General features: G+C 34.5%; 1 protein-coding gene across 2 annotated transcripts in view; it reads left to right on the top strand.

The window, feature by feature from the left end:
- The window catches only part of LOC133195808 (neuroglian-like), a 594,903-nt gene that overhangs the window by 505,670 nt on the left and 73,072 nt on the right, over nt 1-16,161 (top strand). For both annotated transcript variants that reach the window (XM_061331757.1, XM_061331758.1), the window contains exon 21: nt 7,787-7,948. In XM_061331757.1, the coding sequence (XP_061187741.1) occupies nt 7,787-7,948 (162 nt within the window). The remainder of the gene's footprint in view (nt 1-7,786; nt 7,949-16,161) is intronic.

The raw sequence follows: 16,161 nt of genomic DNA, 5'->3' as shown, positions 1-16,161 counted from the left end.
AATTGAAACTCGTTTTACGGTACCTCCACAAAAGTGAAATCAAAAAGTAGTCATTATTTCCTGTGCCTCCCTTACACATCAGTCACAGCCTTAATGCTCCTGTGCATGGAGGTTTTCTGTGCATTTATCTTTCTCATAGGGATATTATCCAACCCTTCCAGGAAGGGTTTAGCCCTGTAGCATTTAGCTGATCAAGAGGAGCTGGGATATTCAGACACCTTCTTTCTACAGTCCGACCAGTTACTAGTAGTCTCACGAATGTTCATATGGAGACAAAAGTGGATTGTACGGGCACAGTTGAGTAGGTAAACAAGATTTTTTGCTAGAAAGTCTTGATATACCCCGATTACATTGGGTTGCAGTAAACATGCTGAAAAAAATAATCATAAAGCGCTCACCTGCGCATTTGAGATGAAACCACCATAAAGTTGACAAGCTTGCGCAATCAGTTCCTTCCAGTTTTGGGATAGAAGTAAAGATTGTGATTGCCTGCTGTATAAAAAGCTGTTTTGGTAGTAAAGACATCACGATTACACAGGTGGCAGTATTGATTTCCCCGTCTTGACATGGCCTAGTTACGCTCTGTCGTTCCCTTCACCGTTGGTCGGAAACCCTTCCATTCCTTCTCTGAGGACTGATAAGATGTCTTATGGTAGAAAATCAACAACAAACTCTACACTAAGCTATTGTTGCCTTTGTTAGTTATAAGATCATGCAATTTCCAGACAAGATTGAACTTCCGTCAGCTGTACCATTTTTTGCAAGAAATCAAAATTGACTTTAAATTGCGAAAAACAGTGTGTATACCTCCAGAGTATCAAATTGTATTGCAAAATTTGTTGACAAACCTGTCATTCTCATGTGCATTTGGTTTTTTACTACTTTCCCTATGTGACGCCATATCTTTTATGATTGAGTAATTTTGAACACCAGTTTAGGTGCAATGTAACCAAAAAAACCCTCAGACAAATTTTCATAATTTTCGGTCAAGCAGTAAAATAATTATTAAGGTCAGACGAGACGTTCCTCAAATATGTGTTTTGTATATCTTCGTATTGCATGGAAAATATTCAAAATAATAATTACCTTCTGATTTCTAAACTGGTTTCTAATTGTCTTTTAAAACTTGAAACACTAAAAAATGTTATATTGGCAAATTAATTTTTTTCCAAAAGGATTTTATAGGAAACAACATCCTCTGGTATCTCACACAAATGCCTGGTAAGGTACCTCAATTTTTTGTGAGTGAACATGTTAAAGTAGCAATACTTCAATGACGAAATCTTAGAAAAAATTATATATTATTGAGGAACGTATCGTCTGTCCTTAAATATAATGTTACCCTGCACTTCTTTTTCCTTTCTGTATATATGTAAAGTAAAAAAAAAAAGATTATATCCTTTCAGCTCAGCAAAATTTTGCTTTTTTAAGTGTATTACAATTTAAATAAATATTTTTTTAACCACATTATCAATGTACATCACTCCATAGATATTTAATCTGTAATACTATCTATAATTCTCAGAACTATAGTTCTGACATGTATTTCTATTGTAACTGAAACAAAATTGAGTTAGAAATGAATATCTTTTTAATTATGCTGCAGCTGGTTAATCAATCAATTTGGATTATTATCTCTCTATCAATGATTTGTCGTCTTTGACGTAACAACAAAATGTTGCTGCACTTGAAATACACATTGTATCTGTATATTGCTGTATTTAAATTTTATCTTTCAGCCCCATTCTTAATTAATATAATTACAAAAACATTTATTATTTTAGATTAATTTAATAAATAACCTAATAGTTAAGTTAAAATAATAATAAATATATTGTAGATATTTCTTTTTCATAAAATAATGATTCTTTAAACACGATATGTTTATTAGCTCTTCTTAGCCAAAGGCAAAAAGTAGGTCACTGTGACCTACTTTTTTTTTTAATTTTGCAGGCATATGTTTTCAAATTGGACACTTTAAGGCCTTATAATCACTGTAAATAATGTATTTGAAAAGTTAATAGAATAAGAAAATTATGCAAAAAAAAAATTTATTGTATAATACAAAAAGTAATTTCATAGTTTTAATGATCAGATAGACTTTGTAAGTAATAGATACATAAAATTGAGACAAAAATAACTTATTAAATGTTCATCAAAGACCAAGAGAGGCCAGTGTGAGAGGTTACAATTTGGGGTTAAAAATAGCACTAATAGTTTGTTAATAGTCTGCATGGTGATTGTGATATAGGGGGGACAGATTAGAACTTAATTTATGAGTTATTAATGAATACTAGACTAATTATTTCATTGATCCTGATCATCCTATTTCTCTTGTTTTGGACAGCAAAGCTTCATCTATCAGTTTATTTTATATCAATGGATCCTCTAAATTGTTGTAATATACTCAGGTGACCATAAAGGCTCTTGAGCCACTTGTATATAGCACTACTAGGGTAAAAATCATCAAACTTTGTGAGTTAAGGCATTTTGAGGTCTTTGAGTATGTTTATCAGAAAGTAAGTCCCTGTGACCTACTTTTGGAATCTCATGGCTATATCTGAATTTAAGAGAGTAAGGGGCTTTGAATCATCATACTTTGTTAGTTTGATTCATCTTGGGTTGTCAGTGTTTGTACCAAAATGTAGGTCATGATGACCTAATTTTAAAATTTCAAGGCTTTATCTAAATGTACAGGATACCATATACTGTGGAATCATCATTGTTCGTGGGGGATCAATGTTCGTGGATTTCGTGGGTCACCCTTTCCCATGAATTTACATCCCCACGAACAATTTTTTTTGTCAACATACTGATTAATTAAATCCACCAAATAAACGAGCTGCCCACGAAATTACATCCCCACGAACCAATAAAATTTTGCTTGCCCACGAACATTGACCCCCACGAATTTAAATGATTCCACAGTAGCAGATTTTTTTGGTGGGTGTAAAATTTAGCGTATTGCTTGGCTAAAGGTATGCCAGTAATTTTGGCGTAATTTATATTCGCGGACACATGGTTCCAACTCTCTGCAAAATAATACTTAAAAGAACACTGAATATTTTAGTGATTAAGATTTTAGCCGACTACTACCAAAACACCAAGATAAGCTAAAATAAGCACCCTGCTAAAATAATCCGCTATACTGTACTTAGAGGCTTCAAATAGAAGTGATAGGTTGTACAATTTCTCTGAAGAGCGATTCAAGGCCTTTGTTCTTGTTATTAAATTTTAAAACCTGTTTTTTTTCCCCATAAAATAATGATTCTTTAAACACAATATATTTATTATTAAATTTTAAAACCTGTAAACCCTTACTTACACATTTTTTAAAAAGATAACTACTTTCACTTTGGAGTTTTGAATGACAATGAAACCTGAAGAGTGAGTGAACGCTGAATGCAAGGTGAACGTAAAGTGAGCGAACACTGAACTTTTTGTGAATGTGAGCGCATCATGAATTAGCGTACCATTGTCTGCGCCAAAGCCGATAAAATATGAAGCCCGCTTTTTTAAGTACACATTCAGTATATAGGAAAAATCTGTAAAAATCTTTTTCTCAAGAACCATTTGACCAGGAAAGCTGAAAGTTATATGGAAGCTTCCTGGGGTAGTGTAGAATCTAAATTGTTTAAATCATGGCCTCTGGGGTTGGGTTGGGCCATAATAAGGAATTAAAGTTTTACATTGAAATATATAGGAAAAAATCTGTAAACGTTTTCTTCTAAAAAACCATTGGACCAGGAAAGTTGAAATTTATATGGAAGTGTCCTGAAGTAGTGTAGATTTTAAATTGTTCAAATCATTGCCCCCGGGGGTTGGGTGGGGCCACAACAGAGAATCAAAGTTTTACATTGAAATACATAGAAAAAATCTTCTTCTCAAGAACCACTGGACTAGGAAAGCTGAAACTTATTTGGAAGATTTTTGAGGTAGTGTAGATTTTTAGCTCTTCTGAACCAAAGGCTCAATGAGCTAATGCTATGGCCATTTGTGCGGTGTGCGTAAACTTTATAGAATATGGGCCATAACTCAAGAACCCCTTCGCCAATTATTGTCAAATTTGTCACAGGGTATACTTGGCTTAAGGGCTCCCATTTATACTAAAACTAGGGTTGTGACCCTTAAACAAGGGGAGATAATTAGGAAAATAGAAACAAAAGTACTGGTTGCTAAAAAATCTTCTCAAGAACCACTGGGCAGATTATCACCAAATTTACACAAAAGGATGAGGATATGCTGTAGATTTAAAATTGTTCAAGGCATCACCATGGGGCAGAGGACGTGGCATCAAGGTCATTTCAACGATTTCAAAGCATTTTAGAGACATATTTTGAACAATTTAAGGCCGATGATCATCAAACTTTGTCAGTTGATATATGTTGGGTCCTCAAGGTACTTCAACTAAAAAGTAGGTCACCTTGACCTACTTTTTGAACTTTATGGGTAATCTTTTTCAAAACAATTAAGGTCATTAATTCGAATACTGAGAGGTTTAGAATCATTGAATCTTGTAAGATGATGCATCTTGGGGCCATAAAACATATTTTTTAGGTCACCTGAGTCACTCAGGTGACCTATTGCTATCTGTTTTTGTCCATCGGCTTACGTCATGCAATGTGCGTTAACATTTGAACATTAGCTTCTTCTCTGAAACCGCTTAACCAATTTCAACCAAATTTGGCATATAGCATCTATGGGTGCAGGGGAACAAAAATTGTGAATTTCATGGTCCCTGCCCAACTGGGGCCTGAGGGGTGGGGCTAAAACCACCAAAATTACTGCAATTTTTAAAAATCTTCTTCTTTACTCCTGGACATCAAGCAGTCAAACTGTTGGCATGATTGTAATAAGCATTGAGCCCATTACCAAAATTGTGAATTTCATGGCCCCAGGGTCAGGGGTTCTGGTGCTAGGGTGGGGCTATATAGATCATAGAGTGAAAGTGCATAATTTCTTTGAAAATCTTCTTCTCTGCTCCTGGGTATTAAATAAAGTAACTAAGTACATAGTTATGATGAGCAAGAGTGCCTCTTCCAAAATTGTGAATTTCAGGGTCCCAGGGTCAGGGGTTCTGGTGTTAGGGCAGGGCTCTATTGACTATATAGTGAAAATGCATTAATTCTTTGAAAATCTTCTCTGCTCCTGGGTATTAAATAAAGTAACTAAGTACATAGTTATGATGAGCAAGAGTGCCTCTTCCAAAATTGTGAATTTCATGGTCCCAGGATCAGGGGTTCTGGTGTTAGGGCAGGGCTCTATTGACTATAAAGTGAAAATGCATTAATTCTTTGAAAATCTTCTCTGCTCCTGGGTATTAAATAAAGTAACTAAGTACATAGTTATGATGAGCAAGAGTGTCTTTTCCAAAATTATGAATTTCGTGGCCCCTGGATCAGGGGTTCTGGTGTTAGGGCAGGGCTCTATTGACTATATGGTGAAATTGCATCAATTCTTTGAAAATCTACCTCTGTTCTCCTGGATATTAAATAAAGTAACTAAGTACATAGTTATGATGAGCAAGAGTGCCTCTTCCAAAATTGTGAATTTCATGGCCCCTGGATCAGGGGTTCTGGTGTTAGGTCAGGGCTCTATTGACTATATAGTGAAATTGCATTAATTCTTTGAAAATCTACCTCTGTGCTCTTGGGTATTTAATAAAGTAACTAAGTACATAGTTATGATGAGCAAGAGTGCCTCTTTCAAAATTGTGAATTTCATGGCCCCAGGATCAGGGGTTCTGGTGTTAGGATAGGGCTCTATTGATGATGTTGTAAAAATACATAAATTCTTTCAAAATCTTCTTCTCTGCTCCTGGGTATTATTCAAAAAAAGGAGGTGCATGGTTATGATAAGGAAGAGTGCCTCTTCCAAAATTGTGAATTTCATGGCTCCTGGGTCAGGGGTTCTGGTGAAGGGGGGGGGGGGGGGGGACTCTGTTGATTATATAGTGAAAATGCATAATTTCTTTCAAAATATTTTTTTTCTACTACTGGTTATAAAGCAAAGAAACAAGTGTATAGTTATGATGAGCAAGGGTGCTTCTTCAAGAATTGTGAGTTCATGGCCCCTGGGTCAGTTGTTCTGGTGTAAGTGTGGGGCTTTAATTATTTAATAATATAGTGAAAATGCATTTCTTTGAAAATCTTCCATGCTTCTGGGCATATTCGAGGCAAACAGAGTAAACGTTTTAATATGCAAAGGTATTTTTACCAGAATTTTGAACTCCCTGGACCATTTAGTCAAGTGTTCTGGTCCTGGCCAGGGCTCTATTAACTTGTATTCTGCTGAGCAAAGTTATTCCCCTTTGCTATTCACCTTTGATAATTAATTACTGTAAACAATGTATTTCAAAGGTTAATAGAATATGAGAATTATGCAAGAATATTTATCGTATAATACAAAAAGTACTTTCATAGTTTTAATGATCAGGTAGACCTGGAAATAATAGATGAATAAATATGAGACAAAAATAACTTATCTTTTTAAATGTTTTTTAAAGGTCAAGAGAGGCCAATGTGAGAAGTAATAATATGGGGTTAAAAAATAGACATTTTGTTAATAGTCTGCATGGTAATAGTGATAAATGGGGAACAGATAGATACTAGACTAATTATTTTTTTGATGCCAATCATACTATTTTTCTTGCTTTTGGGCAACAAAGCTTCATTTATCAGTTTATGGATCCTCAAAATTGTTGTATTGTACTCAGGTGACCGTTAAGGCCCTTGGGCCTCTTGTTATAAAAAGTAGGTCACAGTGACTTACTTTTTGAAGTTTGCAGGCATTTGATTTCAAAGCATTTTTGAGGCATAATTTGGACATTTTAAGGCCTATGATCATAAAACTTTGTAAGTTGATGCATCTTGGGTCCTCAAAAAACGTCTACTGAAAAGTAGGTCACCGTGACCAATGTTTATATGGCTATAAATAAATATTTCATGTACTAATTGGCTTAGAATCATCAAACTTTGTCAGTTGATGCATCTTGGGTCCTCAAAGTATGTCATCTGAAAAGTAGGTCATTGTGACCTATTTTTGAAATTTTAGGGTTATGATTTTAAAAATATTTTAGATATTAATTGGCTTAGAATCATCATATTTATTTGATGCATCTTGGGTCCTCAGAGAATGACAGGTGATAAGTAGGTCACCATGACCAACTCTCAGGTACTAATTGGCTTAGAATCATTTTTGGTTCTCAGAATGTTTCATCTAAAATGTAGGTCAAGATGACCTCCCTTTGGAATTTCAAGGGTTTATCTAAATATACAGGATACTTAGAGGCTTCAAATAGAAGTTATAGGTTATACAGTTTATCAGAAGAGCGATTCAAGGCCCTTGGGCCTCTTGTAAATTATTCAATTCCTGGCCCCTGGGAGTCAGGCAGGGCCACAATAGTGATAATATACAGAAAAAAATCTTTAAAACTCCTTAAGAACCAATCCACAATGAATCATATTAATTTAGAAGCATCCTCTGGTATTTTAGATCTATTTTTGTTCAAATCATGGCTTTTGTATGTAGGGAGGGGCCACAAAAGGTGATCAAAAATACATGTATTTTGGAAAATCTGATCCAGAACAGCAGGGCTAAAGTGACTCATGTGAGCATTGTGGCCCATGGGCCTCTTGTTTTTATTGCCATTCAGCCCCCAGGGTGAAAATAAAAATTTTCAGAATCCTTTTGCATATGGTCAAGGCACCAATAATCATATTCCAAAACATGAGTCTTTTTTATAATTAGTGTGAATTTGGGTTTTTTTTTCTTTATTTTCTTGCAGGAGGAGCCTACAATGTGGTTAAAAAAAGCAATAGTTCCCAGAACTGGGTGCTTGTGACCGAAGGTTTAGAAGTAGGAAGAACTTACATAATCACAGTTACAGCAGAAGATAACTCGAGAAAAGCTACCAGTGAAGAAATAAAAGTCATTTTTTCAAGCATCAGTGAGTAATGACTATGTAAAAGCTAATTTATGTTAATTGTTAGTTTTTAGCTCACCTGAGCTGAAAGCTCAAGTGAGTTTTTCTGATCACATTTTGTCCGTTGTCCATCTGTCTGTAAACGTTTCACATTTTTGATCTCCTCTCCAGAACCACTGGGCCAATTTCAACCAAACTTGCCACAAAGCATTCTTGGGTGAAGGGAATTCAAGTTTGTTAAAATGAAGGTCCACACCCTCTTTCAAGAGGAGATAACTAAGAATTAGTGAAAATTTGGTGGTAAATCTTCTTCTCAAGTACCACTGAACCCCAAAAGTTGAAGCTTATACAAAACCCTCCTTACATAGTGTAGATTCAAGTTTTTCAAATCATGACCCACAGAGGTAGGGTGGGGCCACAATTGGGGATCAGATTTTTACATATGAATATATAAGAAAAAACCTTAACAAAACATTTTCTCAAAAACAACAAAGCCATAATCAATCATATTGATATGGAAATATTCCCAGATAGTGTAGATTCAGGTTTGTTCAAATCATGACCCCCATAGGTAGGGTGGGGCTACAATGGGTGATCAAAGTTTTACATAGGAATACATAGGAAAAATCTTTTAAAATCTTCACACCTCTGACTTCTGGTTGGTATTTTCACACCTCTGGCTGGTCATTACATGTACTACCACTCTGGCTAATGACAGTTATAATTCTTGCAATCAAAATGTGGCCTGTATCATGAGGGGAAATTGCCTATATTTCTTACATTCTGTTCTTAGAAAAGCGTCCACTTTCCTGTTTTCAGGGGTGTCCAGTTTTATTAGAATTTATGAGTTAAGAAATGTTAAGAGTTTTACTGGAACTTATAAATTCAGTATAGGGAGAACCAGTTTTCAGGAGGGCTGGTTTGGAGAAGTTTCATTGTATAAGTAACCGGAAGGGTGAACCAAGGAGATTTAGGAAAGAATAAAATAAAGAATTTCAGTGTGTTTCAAATATACACTTTTTTCTCAATAAGTCATGGAAATTTTGAATTTACGTCATTTTCCTATGTCATATCTAACATATGATGTCATGGATGATGAAAATATTTAATGCTTTTAAGTCTGCAGATATCCCCCTGATTTAGAGCATACTGTACGTGTACATAAATTGGCGTATTCAAAATTTAGCACAATCACTGGGTATGTAGTTGTTGGCGTAATCATGAATTAGCGCTACACATGTCCGTGCTGTGTGTTGTATATATGAATTATATGAATGAATATACGACATTTTCCTGATGTCATAGCAGTATTCATAGATTAGCGCATCATTGTCTGCGCCAAAGCCGCTAAAATATGAAGCCCTCTTTTTTAAGTACACAATACAATAATTATATATTTCTCTGTCAAAGTTTGATTTTGGGGGGCAAATATTGGTCATTACCGAATATAGTCCTTTGTTTAAATCATGACCCCGGGGGGTGTAGGGTGGGGCCACAATCAGCAATCAAAGATTTACAGAGGAATTCATAGGAAAAATCTTTTAAAAAAATGTTTTTCAGCAAAGCTATGATTAGTCATATTTATATGAAAGCATCCTCAGTAGTGTAGAATCAAAGAGCTAGGTTCACTTTATGCATAAAATGGCCCTGTAGATAGACCAATTTATTCACGAACACTTTATGTCCCATTCTCAACATCATTATAAAGTAGAGACTTAGTACTTTCATTTTGTATATGAAAGTTTCCTTTAAAGCGTCCAGATACTGGAAAACAGGTGGTGTGAAATTGCAATGTTGTTGAATTTTGCAGAATACATGTGTATTTGAGAACCTTTAATATAGAATTAAAATTTGAACACACCTCTCGATCCAAAAATTAAAATTTGTTTTATAATCTTCGTAAGCAGTTCTTTGTTAATATATTTGCACATTTTGGATCGGAGGTTGTGCTGTATACGAAATATTGAAAAATAGTATCATATTTTGGCTGTTTTTGGAGAAATATTCAGGATATGTGAATAATGACGCAATTTGTGACGTCATAATGCATTGACAAGCAGGAAAATTACGTCATTATTGGTAGAAATTCAGTCACCAAAGGTTTAAGTGATATTTAATGCCTTCACGACTAAAACAATGCAGTTTCATTTTTTCAGAAATTCACAGGGCCAAAAAATGCCATCAGTGACCATTGCTCTTTGTTCAAATCATGATCCCCGGGGGTAGGGTGGAGCCACAGGTGATCAAAGTTTTACATAGGAAAAATCTTTTAAAATCTTATTTAGAACAGGAAAGCCATGATTTGTCATAATAATATAGAAGCATCCTCAGGTAATGTAGATTCAAAGGACTATATTCTGTAGTGGCCAGTATCTGCCCCCAAAATAAAACTTTGATGGAGAAATCTTTAATTATGTTCTAAACCAGGTGGATATTTGTAGACTTCAAAGCATTAAATATTTTTATCAACTATGACATCATTAGTTAGATATGACGTCAATAAAATGACGTAAATTCCAAATTGCAATGATTTTGAGAGAAAATAGTGTATTTTATGTCGGTATTTTGATTGGAAATTATCGAGCGCAAGTCTGCTCAGACTAGATCTTTTGATATAATGTGTAGAATGATAATATCAATGAAATATGTGAATATGGTACCTGAGCAAGCTTGCGCTCTATAAATACTATAGTCAAAATTGAACAAACTCTGTGCATTTTGGCCTCTTTTTTTAAAAATAACGGAAATCCAAATAGTTTGTGACGTCACAGAGACAAGAAAAGCCAACTAATTTTTCCAATTTCATAATATATTGTCTTAATTTGGATTATTTTATACAATATATACACTTTTTCTCATTTCAAGAGATTTTCAAAATTTGACTATTATGGGGGCAGGAATACGCCCATACCGTATATAGTTCTTTGTTCAAATCATGTCCCCTTTTCTTGGAGTATAGAGGGGCCATAACAGGGGGTCATAGTTATACAAAGGAATAAAAAGGATATAGCAATGAAAATTTTATTCTCAAGAACAGAAAAGCTATTATTAGTCAAATTAATTCAGAAGCATCGTCAGGTAGTGAAGATTCATGTTTGTTTAAATCTTCCCCCGTACCACTTTTACATTAAAATTTTGTGCTCTTCTGAGCCAAAGGCTCAAAGAGCTAATGCTATGGCCATTTGTGTGGTGTGCATAAACTTTATAGAATATGGGCCATAACTCAAGAACCCCTTGGCCAATTATTGTCAAATTTGTCACAGGGTATATTTGGCCCAAGGGTTCTCGTTTTTGCTAAAACTTGGTTATGACCCTTAAACAAGGGAAGATTATTAGGAAAATAGAAACAAAAGTACTGGTTGCTAAAAAATCTTCTCAAGAACCACTGGGCAGATTATCACCAAACTTACACAAAAGGATGAGGATATGTTGAAGATTAAAAATTGTTCAAGGCATCACCCTGGGGCAGAGGGCGTGGTCTCAAGGTCACTTCAAAGTTGACAAAAAATTACATTTTATTAAAATGTTGATATTTTGCTTACTATAAGGACAAGGATCATCAAATCTTGTCAGCTGATGCATCTAAGGACCTCATATCATGTTGACTCAAAAGTAGGTCATGGTGACCTACTTTTTAAATTTTGTGGCCATTCTTTTTTAAAATGCTTTAGAGGCATATTTTGAACAATTTAAGGCCTATGATCATCAGACTTTGTCAGTTGATATATCTTGGGTCCTCGGAGTACGTCAACTATAAAGTAGGTCACCTTGACCTACTTTTTAGCTCACCTGAGCCAAAGGCTCAAGTGAGCTTTTCTGATCAAAATTTGTCCGTTGTCTTTCGTTGTTGTCGTCGTTGTTGTTGTTGTAAACTTTTCACATTTTCATCTTCTTCTCAAGAACCACTGGGCCAATTTCAACCAAACTTGCCACAAAGTATCCTTGGGTAAAGGGGATTCAAGTTTGTTCAAATGAAGGGCCACGCCCTCATTCAAGGGGAGATAATTAAGAATTAGTGAAAAAATAAATGCATCATTTAAAAATCTTCTTCTCAAGAACCATAGGGCCAGGAAAGATGAAACTCAAGTGGAAGCATCTTCAGGTAGTGTACATTCAAGTTTGTTCAAATCATGACCCCGGGGGTAGGGCGGGGCCACAATGGAGGATCAAAGTTTTAGATAGAAATATATAGGAAAAACCTTTAAAAATCTTCTTCTCAAGAACAGCAAAGCCGTGATGAGTCATATTTATATGGAAGCATCCTCGGGTAGCGTAGATTCAAGTTTGTTCAAACCATGACCCCCGGGGGTAGGGCAGGACCACAATGGAGGATCAAAGTTTTACATAGAAATATATAAGAAAAATCTTTAAAAATCTCCTTCTCAAGAACAGCAATGCCACGATGAGTCATATTTATATGGAAGCATCCTCAGGTAATGTAGATTCTATTTTGTTCAAAACATGACCCCCGGGGGTAGGGCGGGGCCACAATGGAGGATCAAAGTTTTACATAGAAATGTATAGGAAAAATCTTTAAAAATCTTCTCAGGAACAACAAAGTCATGATGAGTCATATTTATATGGAAGCATCCTTAGGTAGTGTAGATTCAAGTTTGTTCAAATCATGACCCCCGGGTTAGGGCGGGGCCACAATGGAGGATCAAAGTTTTACATAGAAATGTATAGGAAAAATCTTTAAAAATCTTCTTAAGAACAGCAGATTACCCCCCGGGTAATCTTTTCAATACTGAACTGATTTGTGCTTTTGCCTAGCCAATGTGCTCAAGTGAGCGATGTGGCCCATGGGCCTCTTGTTGAATTTTATGGCTGATCTTTTTCAAAACAATTAAGGTCATTAATTTGAATACTAACAGATGTTTAGAATCATTAAATCTTGTTGGGGCCATAAAACATGTTTATTTAAAAGTAAGTCACACTGACCTACTTTTTGAACTTTGCAGGCATTCGATTTCAAAGCGTTTTAGAGTCATAATTTGGACATTTTAAGGCCTATGATCATAAAACTTTTTAAGTTGATGCATCTTGGGTCCTCAAAAAACGTCAACTGAAAAGTAGGTCACCATGACCTACTTTTCAATTTATATGACTATAATTAAATATTTCAGGTACTAATTGGCTTAGAATCATAAAACTTTGTCAGTTGATGCATCTTGGGTCTTCAGAGTAGGTCAACTGAAAAGTAGGTCACCATGACCTACTTTTGAAAATTTATGCCTTTAATTAAATATTTTGGGTACTAATTGGCTTAGAATCATCAAAGGATCATTCTCTATAAGGCCGTTTTGCGGCCTACAATGACTTCAAATTTTCAAATAGTATTTTTTCCCTTAAAAACTGCATGAGTCAGTAGGCTAATGTTCCAATTTAATGATAAATGTTGATTGGTTAATGATACAAAAGTATTTGTTATGATATAGGGTCACAAAGTAAGGTACTATCGGTCCGTATTAGCATTAGGGTAATGGGAAAACTCAAGAGGGTTGGTGTGTTAGGTAACTCCTACACATGTCATAACCACCTTTAACCAACACCAAAATTTGCATGTAAACTTCTTATGAACATAAAAAGTGACTACCAAATTATCAACTTGGTTAAAGGTGGTTATGACATGTAAATAAAAACTTTTCGCTTCATTTTTACGATATTTGCAGGAAAAGCCAACTACTTACAATGAAGGATATCAGCTTATGTAGATTATTTCTTATTATAAACTTCCACTTAGAGTACATGTTTCTATTGATTTACTAAGAATTAATATAAGCCATGCATGTTTACTCAAAAAAGGTAAACTTTTTACTTAAAAAATCTAAAATCAAAGGACTGAAATGACTGGTTGTTATGAAATTACGTGAAGACAAGTCTCATTGAACTATCTGCTAGAAATAAAGAAATTTTTTTATAGACTATAAGACATGAATATAAGTTACTTATTATAATTATATTATTTATAAGGATAGTTTAGTTTATCTATGCTACTTCTTTGTATTTGTATTTCCTTAGGAGTACTGCATATTTGTTATTAGTTCTAGAAATGATAAAAGCTATTTTTGTTGTAGCGGGAAGATGCATTTGCTATTTGTGTTATAAACTTAATTTTTCTATGGGTACACATGTAACTTTTATAGATAGAGAATTACTGATGGGATGGTTTCATAATGGAAATTCTTGCCTCGACCTTTTAGAAGGACACTTTTCCGTATGAGTGACATAGGATCCATGTATTTTGTTAACTGGGTGTTGAGAGGACTCAATCTATTCATCACACTTCTTTGGTAGTATCAATATAAGTTATGAGAACAGTAGTTCTGTCTTAGAAAATAAAACGCCAAGGAGGAAAGGGGTTCCTAAATGTCACGTGATTGATAATTGAATGTTGCTTTACGTCATTTTAGAATTTTTCACCCAGATAAAAGAGATCATCCACTTAAGGTGAAGTGTCACAATTTTGATTTATGCATGGTTTCAGTATTGACCAACACCTACCGTGGGACAGGACCTCCTTCTTTAAGATAATATCCAAGAGTCCCATGACTTTTACTTTCAATGCTGAGGACTTAGCAAAGGAACTGTCACTACCCGTGTTAAACACCTTAGTTCTTGACGCAGCACGGAAAGAGAATTTAATTCTCAGGTTTCAAGAGTGCGAAAGGAGTGTCATCTCTTACGGTCCATTTTGTACCTGGGATGTTGTAGAACTCTGTTAGTCCATGGATATACTAAAACTTCTGATATGCGTAGTGGAAGGAACTGTTGAAAATCTACTCCATTTTATGGAGTGCCGTGGGGGGGGGGGGGGGGGGGGGGCTCGACTTTTATACATACATTTGTGTATTATAGTTAAGATAGCATTTTAAATTAAATATATTGTTTTACATGCGTAATTAAATTGAATCAAATCAACTCTTACGATGTTATTTCATTTTACGTCGATATATATATTTTTAATACAACCGTTCTGAGTTTTATGTACTGACTATTAACATGTACTTGCATTAATATTTTCATCCTGTAAATTAATGAATTCTTTATTTTTTTTTTTTTTTTTTTTTTTTTTTTTTTTTTTTTTTTGCAAATGTAGACTATATTTTATAAATTACAACTTAATTTTGATTTAATCACAAACAAAATTCATTCATTGCTTTAAACATTTGACACACAACTTTTATAGTTCAAAAGAAACTTAGAAATCTCATTTCTTGCATGGGCATTTTATGCGTAAAATAGGTACCACATCTATAGAAACAATACACAAGTACAATATAAACATATATGAAATAATACTTTTAATTAAATGCTAATTAAACATTTTTCAACATCGTACGAGGTGCATTTTGTAAAGATTTACATTCAAAATATGCAAAATGTGAATGCATCAAAATTCTTGCCATAAAAAAATATCTTTAGCCTTAAATTAAACAATCTTTGCTTTTATTACTTAAGCCTGATATGTTTCCGACATAAATAAACAATTTTTGATCATTTACATCTAGAAACATGCATGAAAACTTGATGTAAATAGACCTACCCTCAATTTTTCTTTACTTGACGGCCGTTTGTGATCTTTAAATCACGCGACTTAGGTGATCGATGTTGAAAAACAAACATCAAAATCATGAAATATAATGATTAAAGTTACATAAAATCACATTTTTAAGTGATTTTATCGTAGGCCGGAAAATGGCCTTATAGAGAATCATCCTTTGTCAGTTGATGCATCCTGGGTCCTTGGAGTACGACAACTGAAAAGTAGGTCACAGTGACCTACTTTTGAAATTTTATGGGTGTATTTAATATTTTTCAGGTACCATTTGGCTTAGAATCATCAAAATTTGTCAGTTGGTATATCTTGGGTCCTTGCAGTAGGTCGACTGAAAAGTAGGTCACCATGACCTACTTTTCAATTTACATGACTATAATTAAATATTTTGGGTACTAATTGGCTTAGAATCATCAAACTTTGTCAGTTGATGCATCTTGGGTCTTTGGAGAAAGTCAACTAAAGATTAGGTCACCATTGACCTACTTGTGAATCTTTATTTTCCATTATTAGCAAGTTTATTACCATGTTCATGTATTATTATTCAATGTCTATGTCTTGACCTATTATACAAGGAGAGGGTGTGCATAGGCTTTGCCTGTTGCCTAATCCTTATTGAATTACTCAATAAAATATGTTTAAATTAAATTAATGACCTACTTTTGAAAATTTATGGCTT

The sequence above is a fragment of the Saccostrea echinata genome, unplaced genomic scaffold (genome assembly GCF_033153115.1).
Source record: "Saccostrea echinata isolate AGI-Se365-2 ecotype Australia unplaced genomic scaffold, CSIRO_AGI_Sech_v1 ptg000029l, whole genome shotgun sequence".
Taxonomy (NCBI): domain Eukaryota; kingdom Metazoa; phylum Mollusca; class Bivalvia; order Ostreida; family Ostreidae; genus Saccostrea; species Saccostrea echinata.
Note: the sequence above shows the minus strand (reverse complement) of the source record. Positions and strands in the feature narration are given on the sequence as shown.